Genomic DNA, 18,374 nt, shown 5'->3' on the forward strand with positions numbered 1-18,374 from the left:
ACGCTGATCCTCAACACTGGAGCCCCTCAGGGGTGCATGCTTAGTATCTTCCTGTACTCCCTGTTCACCCAAGACTGCGTGGCCAAGCACGACTCCAACACCATCATTAAGTTTGCTGACAACACAACAGTGGTAAGCCTGATCACCGACAACGATGAGGCAGTCTATAGGGAGGTCAGAGACCTGGCAGGTTGGTGCCAGGACAACAACCTCTCCCTCAATGTGAGCAAGACAAAGGAGATGATCGTGGACTACAGGAAAAGGAGTGCCGAACAGGCTCCCATTAACATCGACGGGGTTGTAGTGGAGCGGGTTGAGAGTTTCAAGTTCCTTGGTGTCCACATCCCCAACAAACTATCATGGTCCAAACACACCAAGACAGTTGTAAAGAGGGCACGACAACACTTTTTGTATTCGGCGTATGTGACAAATAACATTTGATTTGAGTTGATTTGATTCACCTGGCAGGTGTTCTTTTAAGCAACAAGACACGAAGGCGTGTGGTACAGTGGCTTGCGAAAGTATTCACCCTAGACCCTTGGCATTTTTCATATTTTGTTGCAACCTGGAATTAAAATGTATTTTTTTGAGGATTTGTATCATTTGATTTACACAACATGCCTAACACTTTGAAGACGCAAAGTATTTTTTATTGTGAAACGAATAAGAAATAAGACAAAAAAATGAAAACTTGAGAGTGCCTTACTATTCACGCCCTTAAAGTCAATACTTTGTAGAGACACCTTTTGCAGCAATTACAACTGCAACTCTCTTGGGGTATGTTTCTATGAGCATGACACATCTAGCCCCTGGGATTTTTGCCCATTCTTCAAGGCAAAACTGCTCCAGGTTCTTCAAGTTGCATGGGTTCCACTGATGTACAGCAATATTTTAAGTCATACCACAGATTCTCAATTGGATTGAGGTCTGGGCTTTGATTAGGCCATTCAAAGACATTTAAATGTTTCCCCTTAAACCACTCAAGTGTTGCATTAGCAGTATACAGTCGTGGCCCAAAGTTCTGAGAATGACACAAATATTCATTTTCATAAAGTCTGCTGCCTCAGTTTGTATGATGGCAATTTGCATATACTCCAGAATTTTATGAAGAGTGATCAGATGAATTGCAATTAATTGCAAAGTCCCTCTTTGCCATGCAAATTAACTGAATCCCAAAAAAACATTTCCACTGCATTTCAGCCCTGCCACAAAAGGACCAGCTGACATCATGTCAGTGATTCTCTCGTTAACACAGGTGTGAGTGCTGACGAGGACAAGGCTGGAGATCCCTCTGTCATGCTGATTGAGTTTGAATAACAGACTGGAAGCTTCAAAAGGAGGGTGGTGCTTGGAATCATTGTTCTTCCTCTGTCAATCATGGTTACCTGCAAGGAAACACGTGCCGTCATCATTGCTTTGCACAAAAAAGGCTTCACAGGCAAGGATATTGCTGCCAGTAAGATTTCACCTAAATCAACCATTTATCGGATCATCAAGAACTTCAAGGAGAGCAGTTCAATTGTTGTGAAGAAGGCTTCAGGGTGCCCAAGAAAGTCCAGCAAGCGCCAGGACCGTCTCCTAAAGTTGATTCAGCTTCGGGGTTCCACCAGTACAGAGCTTGCTCAGGAATGGCAGCAGGCAGGTGTGAGTGCATCTGCACACACAGTGAGGCGAAGACTTCTGGAGGATGGCCTGGTGTCAAGAAGGGCAGCAAAGAAGCCACTTCTCTCCAGGAAAAACATCAGGGACAGACTGATATTCTGCAAAAGGTACAGGGATTGGACTGCTGAGGACTGGGGTAAAGTCATTTTCTCTGATGAATCCCCTTTCCGATTGTTTGGGGCATCCGGAAAAAAGCTTGTCCGGAGAAGACAAGGTGAGAGCTACCATCAGTCCTGTGTCATGCCAACAGTAAAGCATCCTGAGACCATCCATGTGTGGGGTTGCTTCTCAGCCAAGGGAGTGGGCTCACTCACAATTTTTCCTAAGAACACAGCCATGAATAAAGAATGGTACCAACACATCCTCCGAGAGCAACTTGTCCCAACCATCCAGGAACAGTTTGGTGACGAACAATACCTTTTCCAGCATGATGGAGCACCTTGCCATAAGGCAAAAGTGATAACTAAGTGGCTCGGGGAACAAAACATCGATATTTTGGGACCCAAAATTGCTCAACATTGCAAATATTGACTCTTTGCATCAACTTCATGTAATTGTCAATAAAAGCATTTGACACTTATGAAATGCTTGTAATTATACGTCAGTATTCCATAGTAACATCTGACAAAAATATCTAAAGACACTTAAGCAGCAAACTTCGTGAAAATTAATATTTGTGTCATTCTCAAAACTTTTGGCCACGACTGTATTTGTGGTCATTGTCCTGTCGGAAGGTGAACCTCCATTCCAGTCTCAAATCTCTGGAAGACTGAAACAGGTTTCCCTCAAGAATTTCCCTGTATTTAGTGCCATCCATCATTTCTTCAATTCTGACCAATTTCCCAGTCCCTGCCGATGAAAAAAATACCCACATCCCCCACAGGGATGGTGTTCTCGGGTGATGGGAGGTGTTGGGAGGTGTTGGGTTTGCGCCAGACATAGTGTTTCCTTGATGGCCAAAAAGCTCAATGTTTGTCTCATCTGACAAAAAAAAAAAACGTATGGCTTTTTTATGGCCACTCTTCTGTAAAGCCTAGCTCTGTGGAGTGTATGACTTAAAGTGGTCCTATGGACAGACTCCAATCTCCACTGTGGAGCTTTGCAGCTAATTCAGGGTAATCTTTGGTCTCTTTGTTGCCTCTCTAATGAATACCCTCCTTGCCTGGTCTGTGAGTTTTGGTGTGCGGCCCTCTCTTGGCAGGTTTGTTGTGGTGCCATATTCTTTCAATTTTTTAATAATGGATTTAATGGTGCTCTGTGGGATGTTCAAAGTTTCTTATATTTTGTTGTAACCCAACCCTGATCTGTACTTCTCCACAACTTAGTCCCTGACTATGTCCCTGATGAAGAGCTCCTTGGTTAGTGGTGTTGCAGACTCTGGGGCCTTTCAGAACAGGTGTATCTATACTGAGATCATGTGACAGATCATGTGACACTTAGATTGTACACAGGTGGACTTTATTTAACTAATTATGCGACTTCTGAAAGTAATTGGTTGCACCAGATCTTATTTGGGGTCTTCATAGTAAAGGGGGTGAATACATATGCACGCACCACTTTTCCAGTTTTTTTTTTTTCATTTCACAACACCAATTTGGACTATTTTGTGTATGTCCATTACATGAAATCCAAATAAAAATACATTTAAATTACAGGTTGTAATGATACAAAATAGGAAAAACGGGGGATGAATACTTGTGCAAGGCACTGTATATGAGCAATATACCATGGCTAAGGGCTGTTATTAACCACGACGCAATGCGGAGTGCCTGGATACAGCCCTTAGCCATGGTATATTGGCCATATACCACAAACCCCTGAGGTGCCTTATTGCTTTTATAAACTTAATTAGAGCAGTAAAAATATATGTTTGTCATACACGTGGTATATGGTCTGATACACCACGGCTGTCAGCCAATCAGCATTCACGGCTCGAACCTTCCAGAATATGAAATGTTTTATACACTCAGTGTAAATGGAAGTAGTTGAGAGCGTAGAAAATGGGTTAAATATGGGTAAAAAATATATATATTATAATTTCCTGATATTTTTATATTTCTCCGATATAGGTCAGAAACTTCAAAACTTTTTATAACTAAAGGGGTCCTACAATTCAAAATCAAATAGCTAATTGATCCTTGGTATGACCATGATGAATGAGATAATGGCATTAAGTTAACCAACCTTTGGAACCTGGTGAAATAGATAATGGTATGAAGTTAACCGACCCTTGGAACCTGGTGAAATAGATAATGGTATGAAGTTAACCAACCCTTGGACCCTGATGAAAGAGATAATGGCATGAAGTTAACCAACCCTTGGACCCTGATGAAAGAGATAATGGCATGAAGTTAACCAACCCTTGGAACCTCTCTGTACATGTTCCTCCTCCCCCTCTACAGCACTCCAGACTTCCACTTGAAGTACATGGCTTTGTTTAAACTAGAACCCCAACATACATGCCAACACTTGTACTCTTAGATACCCTTTTCAGTGGATTACTTCTGCCCCCTTTAGGTCTACACAAAGCACTACAATACCGAGTTATATGGCAACCTATTGCAGTGATATACTATCTTCTCGAAACCTTTTATTCTTGGTAACTATGACTGTGAAAAGGGAAAACCATTCCCAGATCATTATCATTGGCAAACAGCATAATGTGCAGTCAATTGAACCCAAATCTATTTGGCCTGAGTAATTGGAGTTTAATTGACTGGTATACTTTTTTTGTTGCTGCACCAAGCAGAGTTCACTTCTGTGGCTCGTTTACTTGGCTGTGATTTAATTCAACGTATACTCTAAGGAAAGATGTTGCTAAGAGTTTTAAGTCTGAAGGATGGGAACACAAGAGTGCGTGCATTCAACCCTCGTCTGTGACCTCTCTAACAGAAAATAAATCATCTGTGAAATAAGTGCTTGTCCGATGTGACATGTAACTTAACTGTCAAAAAATATCTGAGCAACAAAACATTAAAAACAGAATCCAGCTTTACAGAAACCTTCACCAAGTTGCTTTCACACTGTGAAATTCACAATAATGTGTGAAATGCATTGGGAAGTATTGGGTCTCTTCCACCGAGGTAGAAAAGTTAGAAACTTCACATTGCAGAGAAAAAAAGTACAAAGAGGCAAAAAGTGAGGGTGAGGATTGACTTGTAACACATATTATACCCTACAATGCCAGGACTTATAGTGAAAGCTCTCTGTTTAAGCAGCTTATTTCCCCAAAGCAGCCAGGCATTCTCAATCCACCGTGTACCTGTATTTATATGTGTATTTATGTATGTATGTATTCATTAAACAGACACAAATGTTTCGCTGTGCCGCCGCGGCTGCCCTTGTCGGCGTAAACAGCAACAACAATGGATGAGGAAATTGAACGTGGAAATTTAAGATGAAACAAGTTTTTTTCTACTATTGATAAAGGGAAACGACCGTGTCTAACTTAAAGGCCTGCAGCATCAGGGAGGCATCACGACACCCTATACCCTATATAGTGCACTACGTATGACCAAAGCCCTATTCCCTATATAGGGCACTACGTATGACCAAAGCCCTATACCCTATATAGTGGTCCAAAATGGCACCCTATTGCCTATATAGTGCAATACTTTTGATCATGTTCCATAGGGCTCTAGTCATACGTAGTGCCCTATATAGGGAATAGGGCTTTGGTCATACGTAGTGCACTATATAGGGTATAGGGCTTTGGTCATACGTAGTGCACTATATAGGGTATAGGGTGCCATTTGGGACATAACGGTAGGATTCCAGCTCCACTGAATGACCCTCGTCTCCCAGTGCTTTCATTTTCCGCACACACAAAGCAACGAAGGATAATAACTCAGCTCGGATCCAATAAGGAAATATGATGTATACTTTCTAAGTACAAACGAGCTCAACATCATTTATGTTTACGTTGATGCTCCTTAAAGTAGTGTGTGTATACATTTTCATACGGGTCACCCGTGGGACTCGGAACCCACAACGCTGGCGTTACAAGCACCATGCTACCAAGTGAGCCACATGGGACAGTTGATGTCTTTGCGCAAACAGGCCTACACTATACCAGACCCTAATAAAGGACAACCCTATAACCATATTCCTTTTTATATTTAATGCTATGACTATAACACTGTATACTATACCAACACACACTATATCAGACCCTAATATAGAACCACCCCAGAACAAGTCCAGCGATACGTTTAAATCTAATCTAAAACATATGTGGGCGGTCCATCCTTGCCGAGACCTCACCTCTCTCTAATGAAATGTTCTGTGGTATTGAAAGATAACAACACTGACACTTCAGGGCAGCAGCCAATTAGTGGAGTGACTGTCGGGGGATAGATGGCCACAGAGCGAGGATAAAAGCAGAAACACACCTGCGGGCACACACACGCGCGCGCCAGGAGGAAATAAAAGCAGCTCTAACGGCGGAGGCAACTTGGGTGACCCTGGCACGCAGCACAGCACCGTCCACAGATGACGACCTGTGTTCTCCCTCTCACTCTGGGGATGAACAAAAGAGAGAGCTGGTTAGAGAGCTGGTTAGAGAGCTGGTCCTGTGCCCACACCACAGTCCTGAGAGAGATGGTCCTGTGCCCACACCACAGTCCTGAAAGAGCTGGTTAGAGAGCTGGTCCTGTTCCCACACCACAGTCCTGAGAGAGCTGGTTAGAGAGCTGGTCCTGTGCCCACACCACAGTCCTGAGAGAGCTGGTTAGAGAGCTGGTCCTGTGCCCACACCACAGTCCTGAGAGACCTGGTTAGAGAGCTGGTCCTGTGCCCACACCACAGTCCTGAGAGAGCTGGTTAGAGAGCTGGTCCTGTGCCCACACCACAGTCCTGAGAGAGCTGGTCCTGTGCCCACACCACAGTCCTGAGAGAGCTGGTCCTGTGCCCACACCACAGTCCTGAGAGAGCTGGTCCTGTGCCCACATCACAGTCCTGAGAGAGCTGGTCCTGTGCCCACACCACAGTCCTGAGAGAGCTGGTCCTGTGCCCACACCACAGTCCTGAGAGAGCTGGTCCTGTGCCCATACCACAGTCCTGAGGGAACATGCTAAGTGCGTTCAGCCTTGGCTCAGCCACTTGAGACAATGAGCCGAAGTCTTTATATCTCCGCTGCTGCAGCGATCAAGACTTGAATGTTGAGCTGAATTTTCCAACCACTTTAAGTTCAGCGGCTTGGGCATCACTTGTAGATGAATCTCGGTATCGTACAACCACTTTAAGTTCAGCGGCTTGGGCATCACTTGTAGATGAATCTCGGTATCGTACAACCACTTTAAGTTCACCGGCTTGGGCATCACTTGTAGATGAATCTCGGTATCGTACAGCCACTTTAAGTTCACCGGCTTGGGCATCACTTGTAGATGAATCTCGGTATCGTACAACCACTTTAAGTTCACCGGCTTGGGCATCACTTGTAGATGAATCTCGGTATCGTACAACCACTTTAAGTTCACCGGCTTGGGCATCACTTGTAGATGAATCTCGGTATCGTACAACCACTGTGGCACAGAATATAAAGACCTGCTGAAGAGCACATGCGCGGCCGTGCACCTCCTCCAGGACTGCCGCGCAGATGAAATGCCAGGCTGCACAGAGACTCGAGAGATTGAATTCACTGAGTTCGCCCCATTAGTTTGCACTATATAGATTCACGTTTTTTTTTTCTGTGATGGAAACAACATTATATCAGCCCCTTTTCAATGCAACAAAACAAAACAAATCTAACTTTGCAAGATTGACTCTGTGATGTTGTTGTAGGCAGAGCCAGAGCACAATAGAGTATAATTTAATTTGCAGGGGGACCTTGGCCCACGAGCAGTCTTTCAATCATCTGCGAGTGAATGTGCTTTTCAGTGCGGTAGGCTACATTGTATACTTCTCTGTATGGTAATAATAATTCCTTTCATTTTGTAATAAAACAATGCAATTTACAGTCACCTATTTAGTCCATGGTGTTACAGACCAAGTCAAAAATCATGTAAAAACGTTTTTAAAGGTCTCAGGCAAAGTCGGCCTGCATTGAACACCACATATAGGCCTATTGGCTGCTGTCTAAAACTGTTAGGGTACAGCCTCAGTGTTTACTGTAAACGCACCCTGGAAGTTGCACAAAATTCTCACAACCTTCAGGTTTCCGCTCAGTGCCCCCAAAAATTAAAGGGAACGTTGCTGAAGGGGATTAGTTGTGGTAGTGTAAAGTGGGATGATTCAGCAACGAGAGAGAGAGAGAGAGAGAGAGAGAGAGAGAGAGAGAGAGAGAGAGAGAGAGAGAGAGAGAGAGAGAGAGAGAGAGAGAGACGAGAGAGAGAGACGAGAGAGAGAGAGACAGCGAGAGAGTGAGAGAGAGAACGAGAGAGAGCGAGAGAAAGTGAGAGAAAGCGAGAGAGACAAGAGAGAGAGAGCGAGAGAGTAAGAGAGAGAGAGAGAGCGAGTGAGAGAAAGAGAGAGGGAGAGAGAATTTATGCTGAGGCTTCATTGTTATGTCGTGCCTGCCTGTGGTTCTCTGAACAGCCTGTTCTGACTCTGTTATTCTCTGAACAGCCTGTTCTGACTCTGTCTGTGGTTCTCTGAACAGCCTGTTCTCTGTTGATTTATGATCTGCAGCTTTTTGAGAGGAGGAGGAAAAGCCAGAAATAGAGGAAGGGGGGAGACAGAGAGAGAGGAAGGGGGGAGAGACAGAGAGAGAGGAAGGGGGAGAGATGGTCTCCCTGCTCTCCTCTCCAACAATTACTTATCTTCATATGATCTACTATAGAGAAAAAGTTATTAATGTCAGTGGTTTGACATTCTTGCTTGGTCCCATGATTGTTTTGAATGTGATTTAATTTATACATGTACAAATCTTTTGTAATGCAAAAAAAAATGTCACATCCCACAAAAACTCATTCAGGTGACACAATATATTTTTATCATTAACAAGGTTCCCCATGGTTAAAAACCTGGAGGAATTCTAATGGCTTCGTGGGCTGATATGTATTCTACAGAGCAAAGACCAGTCCTCGGTATGTTGTTTTACCCTCTGATGGAAAGGGCTGATCCTACTAGGCTTACAAACTGTGATAAACAAACAGCTACAGTATGTCAAACTTGAGGTGGGAAGAATCTGAGACAACTATGGGAAATACAATCTTTAACCTCACTTACAGAGGCAAACACAAAGCAAAATCCTTGTTTGAGAGTGAAAACACCGGAAATCAATGAGAAAATCAATGAGACTAACAATAGCAGCTTGGAGCAGAAACTGTGAGAAGCCCGCTTTTTCACATTCTTACCGCCTTTTTGAGTGAGTTGAGAACTAAACAAGTCGACCCTAACAGTGAGCTCCACATCCATGGCACCCAGGGCAGCAGAAGAGCTAACAAGTCGACTGGCTAACAAGTCGACTGGCTAACAAGTCGACCCTAACAGTGAGCTCCACATCCATGGCACCCAGGGCAGCAGAAGAGCTAACAAGTCGACTGGCTAACAAGTCGACTGGCTAACAAGTCGACCCTAACAGTGAGCTCCACATCCATGGCACCCAGGGCAGCAGAAGAGCTAACAAGTCGACTGGCTAACAAGTCGACTGGCTAACAAGTTGACCCTAACAGTGAGCTCCACATCCATGGCACCCAGGGCAGCAGAAGAGCTAACAAGTCGACTGGCTAACAAGTCGACTGGCTAACAAGTCGACCCTAACAGTGAGCTCCACATCCATGGCACCCAGGGCAGCAGAAGAGCTAACAAGTCGACCCTAACAGTGAGCTCCACATCCATGGCTCCCAGGGCAGCAGAAGAGCTAACAAGTCGACCCTAACAGTGAGCTCCACATCCATGGCTCCCAGGGCAGCAGAAGAGCTAACAAGTCGACTGGCTAACAAGTCGACCCTAACAGTGAGCTCCACATCCATGGCTCCCAGGGCAGCAGGAGAGCTAACAAGTCGACTGGCTAACAAGTCGACCCTAACAGTGAGCTCCACATCCATGGCTCCCAGGGCAGCAGGAGAGCTAACAAGTCGACTGGCTAACAAGTCGACCCTAACAGTGAGCTCCACATCCATGGCTCCCAGGGCAGCAGGAGAGCTAACAAGTCGACCCTAACAGTGAGCTCCACATCCATGGCTCCCAGGGCAGCAGGAGAGCTAACAAGTCGACTGGCTAACAAGTCGACCCTAACAGTGAGCTCCACATCCATGGCTCCCAGGGCAGCAGAAGAGCTAACAAGTCGACTGGCTAACAAGTCGACCCTAACAGTGAGCTCCACATCCATGGCTCCCAGGGCAGCAGGAGAGCTAACAAGTCGACTGGCTAACAAGTCGACCCTAACAGTGAGCTCCACATCCATGGCTCCCAGGGCAGCAGAAGAGCTAACAAGTCGACCCTAACAGTGAGCTCCACATCCATGGCTCCCAGGGCAGCAGGAGAGCTAACAAGTCGACTGGCTAACAAGTCGACCCTAACAGTGAGCTCCACATCCATGGCTCCCAGGGCAGCAGGAGAGCTAACAAGTCGACTGGCTAACAAGTCGACCCTAACAGTGAGCTCCACATCCATGGCTCCCAGGGCAGCAGAAGAGCTAACAAGTCGACCCTAACAGTGAGCTCCACATCCATGGCTCCCAGGGCAGCAGAAGAGCTAACAAGTCGACCCTAACAGTGAGCTCCACATCCATGGCTCCCAGGGCAGCAGAAGAGCTAACAAGTCGACCCTAACAGTGAGCTCCACATCCATGGCTCCCAGGGCAGCAGAAGAGCTAACAAGTCGACCCTAACAGTGAGCTCCACATCCATGGCTCCCAGGGCAGCAGAAGAGCTAACAAGTCGACCCTAACAGTGAGCTCCACATCCATGGCTCCCAGGGCAGCAGAAGAGCTAACAAGTCGACCCTAACAGTGAGCTCCACATCCATGGCTCCCAGGGCAGCAGGAGAGGTGAACATCTGAAGAATGGATGCTGTTTCATCGTACTCAGTGTATGATAGCAGGCCAGAGATGTCCATTCTGCAAATAAGGAGGGCTTTAGTTTATACGGTATTCTCTCTGTGTCTCTGGGACAGGGGAAGAGAGAGTCTTGCTAAATATTGTCATGGAAATTAAACAAATTCTGGGGACAGTTCCACTACCCTAAAAATGCTAATTTTGCCTGTGGACTCACATGAACGTTTTAAAGCAAATTATGTAAGGGAAAACAAGGAACAAGTTCACATATTGCAATGTGATGTCACCCCCTACCGACAAACTCCTGCGTAGCATGTGAGTTGTAGCGACGTCCAAGCCAGTGATAGAAAGGGGAACATCAAGAAACATTTATATTTTAGTAGACACTCTTATCCAACACTCTTTACTGCTAGCCTACCTTTATTAGTGTGGCTACGAAGTGGTTTTCAGAGGATGCAGCGATGGGGGATATGGGGAGAAGATTGGAGATTCAACAGCTGGAATGTTGTGATGGTGTGTTTGATGTGACCACAGGGCTGCGTCTACACCCTATCCCATTACGCAATGACGTAAAGAAAGAGATAGGTGAAGTCAACCTAGCCCGGTTCATTGGAAATGGTAGACTGCTATTATCCTGTGGTAGCCAGGCTCAGCAGGAGAAGATTTTTCAAATGGAAACTCTCAATAGGAAGAAGATCAAAAAGCATGTCCCTGGAGCTTATGCTAAATTGAGTGGAGTCATTTATTTGGTCCCACTATCTCCATTGATGATATTAAAGAACATGTGAAGGAACTGGTGCTTCTACTAGTCCTGACATGGTCTCGAGGCCTTTTCAGAAAGATTGCTCCCATAAACGTGCTGTGTCAAAGGACATTTTGGTAGTAAATTCACGAATTGGATTGTGGAAAGTAGAAATGTCAGGTTAAAGATTATTGTGGATATGGCAACAGAGTTATTAGGGGTAACAAGTTACTGTCTACATGTTGTTGTTTTATTTATGCTGATTAATCGCAAGGATGGATTGTCTCAGTATGATAGAGATAGTTTGAAGAGGTGGGGTTTTGGGGAGGGTTTGTTAGAAGTAGGTAGGGACTTTTTATTTTATTAGTCGTACATAATTAGCCAAACCATGATTGATCGCACACTCCGACACCATAGGTGGCGGCATGCACCTTAATAGCGGACCGCCATTATACTACAGAAGAAGACGAGGACTCTCGTCCTCAGGCGGATACTTAAAAATGTAACACCAAAATATGTAGACTGCTGCAAAATCAACTGCTGATTGTTTTGTAGGGTCAGTCTGTTACATTTGCAGGGAAGACATGCATAAAGAACACGTTTCATCAAAGTATGTCAATATCACTCCATCCAGGGATGAATGCGTGTACACAAGCTGTTACTGGTAATTGTCCGCAATGCATGCATGTTCAGAATGAAGCTAGGTGGCTAGCTACATAATGGTAGCGGAATAAACGCCACTCCATTGTGAAGGAAGCTTGGTGAAGTTCATATGAATTTAATTCACCATGGAGTTAAGTAGTCCGCTAATATAATGGGTGCATGAATTACATTTTAAAATCTTGCTTTTTCAGTGAGGAAAATGTCTGGAAACTATGTGAACACATCAAGACTCAAACGCAAATACATTTGGACGAAGTGTATGCAGTCTTTATATCAAATGAAAGAAAAATGGTAAGTTGTATTAGGTCGTTAAAAGGTGATTGAAATTATGTGAGTCATTGTTAACCCTTTACTCTGTTATAATAATTGATGAATTTCCATTCCTCTCAGATCCCAATATGGAAACAGAAGTCCAGTCGTGGAGATGAACCTGTTGTTTGGGTAGGGACTGCCCCTTGGCTTTCATTTTCAGACAGAGGATGGAGGAAGCCAGAACTAGGAAATATGAAGCCACACCCTTTGCCTTGTCTTTAGCATTATGGGAAAAATATTGTAGCCTACACTGTAAACTATTACAACGGTCACAATATAACATTCATCATTCTGTTTGTAGGATTATCACGTTGTCCTACTTCATCAGAATCAGCAGGGACAGAGCTTTATTTATGACCAGGATTCAGTCCTGCCTTTCTCCTGTCCTTTCCATGTTTACACTACAGAAGCCTTCCATACAGATCATGGCCTTAAACCAGCTTTCTGGAGGTAAGCAAGTATTCATATTGTTATTTTACCTTTTTATATTCTAAGCAAGTATGTGTATCAAGGTAATCGGTTCTCTTCAATGATAAACACTTTTGAATACTTGTCTATTCAACGCTTTCCAGGAAGTTGCGAGTTATTCCTGCAGATACCTACCTGAAGAATTTTGCCTCGGACCGGTCACATATGAAAAATGCCGATGGGACATGGCGCATGCCTCCACCGCTGTATCCTTGTATTGAAACAACAGGTACATCTCTGTCCTATTACATATTTCTTCTTGCAAAACTCAATATTTGAATGGAAATCACATTTGTCTGTGAGGATTGTCTAACGGAATAATGGGTTTTTCGTTCTAGACTCTAAAATGAACCTGGATGACTTCATCAGTATGGATTCCAAAGTGGGATGTGGACATGTATATGGTCTCTCTGAATTTGTCAAACACTTTGCAGAAAAATGATGATTGCTGGTTTGAAATTAATATACGGATTGGTGGTTACCTGCTGGATATTTTCTGCCTTTCTCAGCTCAAGACTACTACAGGGTCACAATCCAGGAAATAACCGTTCTCAATGTTACGTTCCTTATCCTGGTGGCAGAAGGAAGCCATAGGAATCGCCAGGAATATGTCTACGCCATAAATACAGATGCCACAAAAACTAAATTATTACACATTGTATAGTTAAATGCAATGCATACGAAGCAAACTGTACAGGGATGAGTTGTAAAATGTATCTTAACGTCATTTAAAGCAAATAATGCATTTGTCTTTGTGGAAATGTTTTATTTTATGAGATAAGCACAAGTTACAAGATGTAAATAAAAACATGGGAGCTTGAGTTTCTGGCATTTATTGATAGTTACTGAACTTGTCAGAGGGGAAGGAGGAACTGGAATACAAAGAAAATAAATGCTGTTATGTTGAAAATACAGTAGTCTAAATTATTTCAGTAATAACCAAATACGAACAATCACACCAACGAGTCACTTTTAAGCAATGGCCGCCAAGTAGTCTTTCACTTCTGCGGGTGAGAGTCGCCTGAAGCCTGCTTCATTGCAGATCCCCACTTCAATATTGTCTTCGGTCATCTGACCCTCGAAGCTTTCCTGTGAATAAAATACAGCATTCAGGATTCTGCTAATAACCGAAAGATCACAAAAGAGTCCTGTGGTCTCTTAACAGACGTATGTGATGACAGGAGAGCATAGAAGGGGAAGGGCTATGAGAACGTTTCATGTATAGCCCTTTCCACATAGAAGCCCAGCAGGAGACGTTTATAACGGAGTCACTCACCTTCAATGTCAAGATAGCTGTGTGGATGGCGTCTTCCAGTTCCAGGTCCTCGTTGTATCTGAGTGAGGAGACACACATTACCCCACATTTATTAAAGGGTTACTAGAGGCGTCACTACAGACCCTGGTTCGATGCCGGGCTGTATCACAACCTGCCGTGATCGAGAGTCCAATATGGCGGCGCACAATTGGCCCAGTGTTGTCGGGGTTATGGGAGGGTTTGGCCGGGGTTATGGGAGGGTTTGGCCAGGGTAGGCCGTCATTGTACAGGGGGGGGGGGGGGGGGGGGTGGTAAATTGAAGTACCTTTTCTCAAGGAATGTTTTCCCATTGACGTAGTTCTTCCCCATAGCAGTTGCTTTCCAGGCAAAATATGCTCCCTGGGTAGAGAAATCCAGACATGGTTATCAATGTATCATGATCTCACAACAAACAGACAAATATGCTCAGATAGCAAATGGTGGTAACCAGCCCTTACAGACGGATCAGACTGGAAAAGGTATGGTCGGTCCTCATCCCAACCTGCGATCAGCAAGGACACTCCAAAAGGACGGACACCCCTGCAACGTAAGACAAAACATTTAAAAGAGACGCATTAAAACATTTAATCCTACATGAAGCAAACTGACTCCATCATGAATGCATTCATTTATAAAATTAACTACATTAGAATAACCTCCCTCAATAATCCCCCCCCCAGAGTCATTTTGTTACATCCTATGATTCTTAATTGATCGTCTGAAAAGGAACATTGAGGTACTTTTATAATGTCCACCCGGCACAGCCAGAAGAGGACTGGCCACCCCTCGGAGCCTGGTTCCTCTAGATTTCTCCCTAAGTTCCTGCCTTTCTAGAGAGTTTTCCCTGGCCACTGTTCTACATCTGCATTGCTTGCGCTTTGTGGTTTTAGGCATGGTATCTGTATTAGCACTTCTGTGACATCTGCTTACAGTGCATTCTGAAAGTATTCAGAGCCCTTGACTTTCCACATTTTATTATGTTACAGCCTTATTCTAAAATGGATTAAATAGTTTACTCAATCTACCCACAATACCCCATAATGACAAAACAAAAACAAGTTTTTAGAAATATATATATTTCTTAAACGCTATTACATTTACATAAGTATTCAGACTCTTTACCCAATACTTTGTTGAAGCACCTTTTGCAGCGATTACAGCCTCAAGTCTTCTTGGGTATGACACTACAAGCTTGGCACACCTGTATTTGAGGAGTTTCTCCCATTCTTCCCTGCAGTCCCTCTCAAGCTCTGTCAGGTTGGATGGGAACGTTGCTGCAGAGCTATTTTCAGGTCTCTCCAGAGAGGTTTGATCGGGTTCAAGTCTGGGCCACTCAAGGACATTCAGAAACGTGTCCTGAAGTCAGTCGTGCGTTGTCTTGGTTGTGTACTTAGGGTCGTTGTCCTGTTGGAAGGTGAACCTTCACCCCAGTCTGGAGGTCCTGAGCTCTCTGGGCCAGGTTTTCATCAAGGATCTTTCTGTACTTTGCTCCGTTCATCTTTCCCTCAATCTTGACTAGTGTCCCAGTCCCTGCCATTGAAAAACATTCCCACAGCATGATGCTGCCATCACCATGCTCCATTGTAGGGATGGTGCCTGGTTTCCTCAGACCAGATAAACTTGTTTCTCATGGTCAGAGTCCTTTAGGTGCCTTTTGGCAAACTCCAAGCAAGCTGTCATGTACCTTTTTCTGAGGAGAGGCTTCCGTTTGGCCACTCTACCATAAAGGCTTGATTGGTGGAGTGCTGCAGAGATGGTTGTCCTTCTGGAAGGTTCTCCCATCTCCACAGAAGAACTCTGGAGCTCTGTCAGAGTGACCACCGGGTCACCTCCCTGGCCAAGGCCCTTCTCCGCTGATTGCTCAGTTTGGCTGGGCAACCAGCTCTAGGAAGAGTCTTGGTGGTTCCAAACTTCTACCATTTAAGAATGATGGAGGCCACTGTTCTTGGGGATCTTCAATGCTGCAGACATTTTTTGGTACCCTTCCCCAGTTCTGGGCTTCGACACAATCCTGTCTCGGAGCTCTACGGCCAATTCCTTCGACCTCATCGCTTGGTTTTTGCTCTGACATGCATTGTCAACTGAGGGACCTTATACAGACAGGTGTGTGCCTTTCCAAATCATATCCAATCAATTGAATTTACCACAGATGGACTCCAATCAAGTTGAAGAAATATCACAAGGATGATCAATGGAAACAGGATGCACCTGAGCTCAATTTCAAGTCTCATAGCAAAGGGTCTGAATACTTAAGTAAATAAGGTATGTTTTTTTTTATACATTCACAAAAAATCTATTTTTGAATAAGGCTGTAACAAAATGTGGTAAATGTCAAGGAGTCTGAATACTTTCAAAGGCACTGTGTGTGTGTGTGTGTGTCAGGGGTGTGTGAGCGAGAGAGAGATCGAGAGAGAAATATGAGTTTCCAAAAAGTCATGAATTAGGCCTTTCAGGATGACCTACTTCTAGTGAGGCTACTAGATTTCCAGTATGAATGATTGGGTCTATGCCAAACAGCTTTTTCTAAGGCTAAGTAGACATGTAACAGAGAATAAAGAGATGCTCTTAAGTCTGTGCATGGATATCAGAGCAAAGCGTCTGAATACTTATGGAAATAAGGTGTTTATTTTTAATACATTTGCAAAAACCTGTTTTCGCTTTGTCATTATGGGGTATGGTGTGTAGATTGGATTTTTTTGGTCCATTTTACAATAAGGCTGTAATGTAACAAAATGTGGGGAAGGGGTCTGAATACTTTCCTAATGTACTGAATAAATGATGAATAAACAGTTGACTTTTGAACTACTCCACATTTATATTCTGGTCATTTAAGCTAAGAGAGAACTGTGAATCAGTCATGGTAAGCAAAACATTAATCCTCAATAAGTAGCTACAGTATTTTACTCCATACCCTGATTGTGTGTACTCCTGCATGACGGAGGCCACCCTCTGAACGAGCTGAGCTGTGGGGATGGGCTCCTGGTACACCAGGAAGTACTGCTGGGCCAACTTCCTGGCTCTCCGGAGCAGCACCCTGTCAACACAACAAAGAGCATCTCTCCCGAGTCCAGTCGTCTCATTACAGTCAAGGACTGTACCTTTAGTTTACTTGGTTTAGCATGTATGCTAAGAAATAAGATCTTAGCAATATTCTATAAAACAACTACATCATGTTTCTATATATAATATACTAGAGTGCATAGGTAGTGGCATATGTATAATACTACATGCTGAAGTTGATTTCCAGTAAGAATGAGTTCCCCATTCCCTCATTACCTGTAGTCAGGTCCCATGCCACTGTACACCATACCAATGTGTTTGGTTATAGGCTCAACTTTGTGAACACTGGTCTCGTCGTAAAGGATAGACTTCTGTTTCTTCTCTGTTGCCAAGACAACTCCATTTGAGGCTGTAGTTAGGGGAGAAAAATGACATGAGCTTGGAATCAGCTCTCAAAACTTGAGGTGTTAATGAAAGTTTAGTTGTGTATAAGTCTGTTGAGGTGTTTAATTGGATGTGTACTTATTAAATCAATAAATAGACATGGTGGATATAAACTACCTGCATCAAAATGTTTTAATCTAACTACTCACCTTTGATTCCTACAGCGGGTGCACCTGCGGCCACTGCTGCCAGGGCATATTCAATTTGGACCAGCTTCCCAGAGGGGCTGTAAGGAACGAGGAAGATATGTAACTAGGTAAACGTTAGTTATAGCACTAACCTACACCTGTTCATAGAAATGTTGTAAGTTAAATCAGTTACATCCATTTAATTAGCTAGCTACATATCTGGCTAGCTAACCGAGTAGCCAGTAGCCAAAACTAAACTAGTTTCGGCTATGTAGCCAGCTAACGTAACTGGGGGGGGGGGGGGGCTACAAATAATCATACATTAGCCTAAATTACAGCGCTATATATTGGCTTACGCTAGCTAGCCCGCTTGAACTCTTCAACAGCTACCGGTAAGAAGCTAGCCAGTTAGCATCGGCGTGACGCTGCATCTCTTGCAGAGTTGCCTCAAGTGTTTTTAATGGCCATTGAGCTAAATCAAGATCACAATTATAGCAGAATATGGCCTCACAGTAAGATGTTAATTGACTACGTTTTGCGATGCAGAAATATATTTTTATTTTGCTTTACCTGAAGGTAGTGAGGGAGAAACTATATCCTCGTTCAGCCATTGTTAATCTGTCTTGAGGAAAGTTTTGCTGGACGGACCAGATAGCGGAAATGAACTACATGAAGTTCCGGTTCCGCCCATTTATTTCTCTGTGAAACCGAAGGGCATATGTA

General features: G+C 43.9%; 2 protein-coding genes across 4 annotated transcripts; one reads left to right on the top strand and one right to left on the bottom strand.

Moving 5' to 3' along the window:
* The first annotated feature begins 11,094 nt into the window (after window positions 1–11,094).
* On the top strand, window positions 11,095–13,606 carry ntaq1 (N-terminal glutamine amidase 1). Of its 3 annotated transcripts, none has more exons than XM_071368889.1 (6): window positions 11,095–11,113; window positions 12,197–12,296; window positions 12,396–12,446; window positions 12,619–12,767; window positions 12,890–13,014; window positions 13,124–13,606. In XM_071368889.1, the coding sequence occupies exons 2-6, from the start codon at window positions 12,294–12,296 to the stop codon at window positions 13,225–13,227; spliced, it is 432 nt and encodes a 143-aa protein (XP_071224990.1). In that variant the 5' UTR covers window positions 11,095–11,113; window positions 12,197–12,293; the 3' UTR covers window positions 13,228–13,606. The 3 variants fall into 3 exon arrangements, with proteins under 3 accessions (XP_071224990.1, XP_071224989.1, XP_071224988.1); XM_071368888.1 differs by lacking the exon at window positions 11,095–11,113 and adding an exon at window positions 11,743–11,952; XM_071368887.1 differs by lacking the exon at window positions 11,095–11,113 and adding an exon at window positions 11,783–12,006.
* Window positions 13,531–18,367, bottom strand: psma2b (proteasome 20S subunit alpha 2b). Its single transcript, XM_071368886.1, has 8 exons — window positions 18,222–18,367; window positions 17,673–17,749; window positions 17,356–17,488; window positions 16,991–17,113; window positions 14,538–14,619; window positions 14,366–14,439; window positions 14,062–14,119; window positions 13,531–13,874 (listed from the first exon to the last, which is right to left on the bottom strand). Exons 1-8 carry the CDS (start codon window positions 18,260–18,262, stop codon window positions 13,758–13,760), a joined length of 705 nt encoding a protein of 234 aa, XP_071224987.1. The 5' UTR covers window positions 18,263–18,367; the 3' UTR covers window positions 13,531–13,757.
* Window positions 18,368–18,374: the final 7 nt, after the last annotated feature.

This window comes from Salvelinus alpinus, chromosome 26, assembly GCF_045679555.1.
Source record: "Salvelinus alpinus chromosome 26, SLU_Salpinus.1, whole genome shotgun sequence".
Lineage (NCBI taxonomy): Eukaryota > Metazoa > Chordata > Actinopteri > Salmoniformes > Salmonidae > Salvelinus > Salvelinus alpinus.

Excerpts from the sequence above, each read along its gene's own strand:
- ntaq1 (XM_071368887.1), top strand. The coding sequence starts at position 11,927 with ATGCATAAAGAACACGTTTCATCAAAGTATGTCAATATCACTCCATCC. Across the intron at positions 12,447-12,618 it reads GAGATGAACCTGTTGTTTGG|GATTATCACGTTGTCCTACT; the intron begins GTAGGGACTGCC and ends TTCTGTTTGTAG. Across the intron at positions 13,015-13,123 it reads TCCTTGTATTGAAACAACAG|ACTCTAAAATGAACCTGGAT; the intron begins GTACATCTCTGT and ends TTTTCGTTCTAG.
- psma2b (XM_071368886.1), bottom strand. The coding sequence starts at position 18,262 with ATGGCTGAACGAGGATATAGTTTCTCCCTCACTACCTTCAG. Across the intron at positions 17,489-17,672 it reads ACCCGCTGTAGGAATCAAAG|CCTCAAATGGAGTTGTCTTG; the intron begins GTGAGTAGTTAG and ends CCCTAACTACAG. Across the intron at positions 14,440-14,537 it reads TTTTCCAGTCTGATCCGTCT|GGAGCATATTTTGCCTGGAA; the intron begins GTAAGGGCTGGT and ends TTCTCTACCCAG.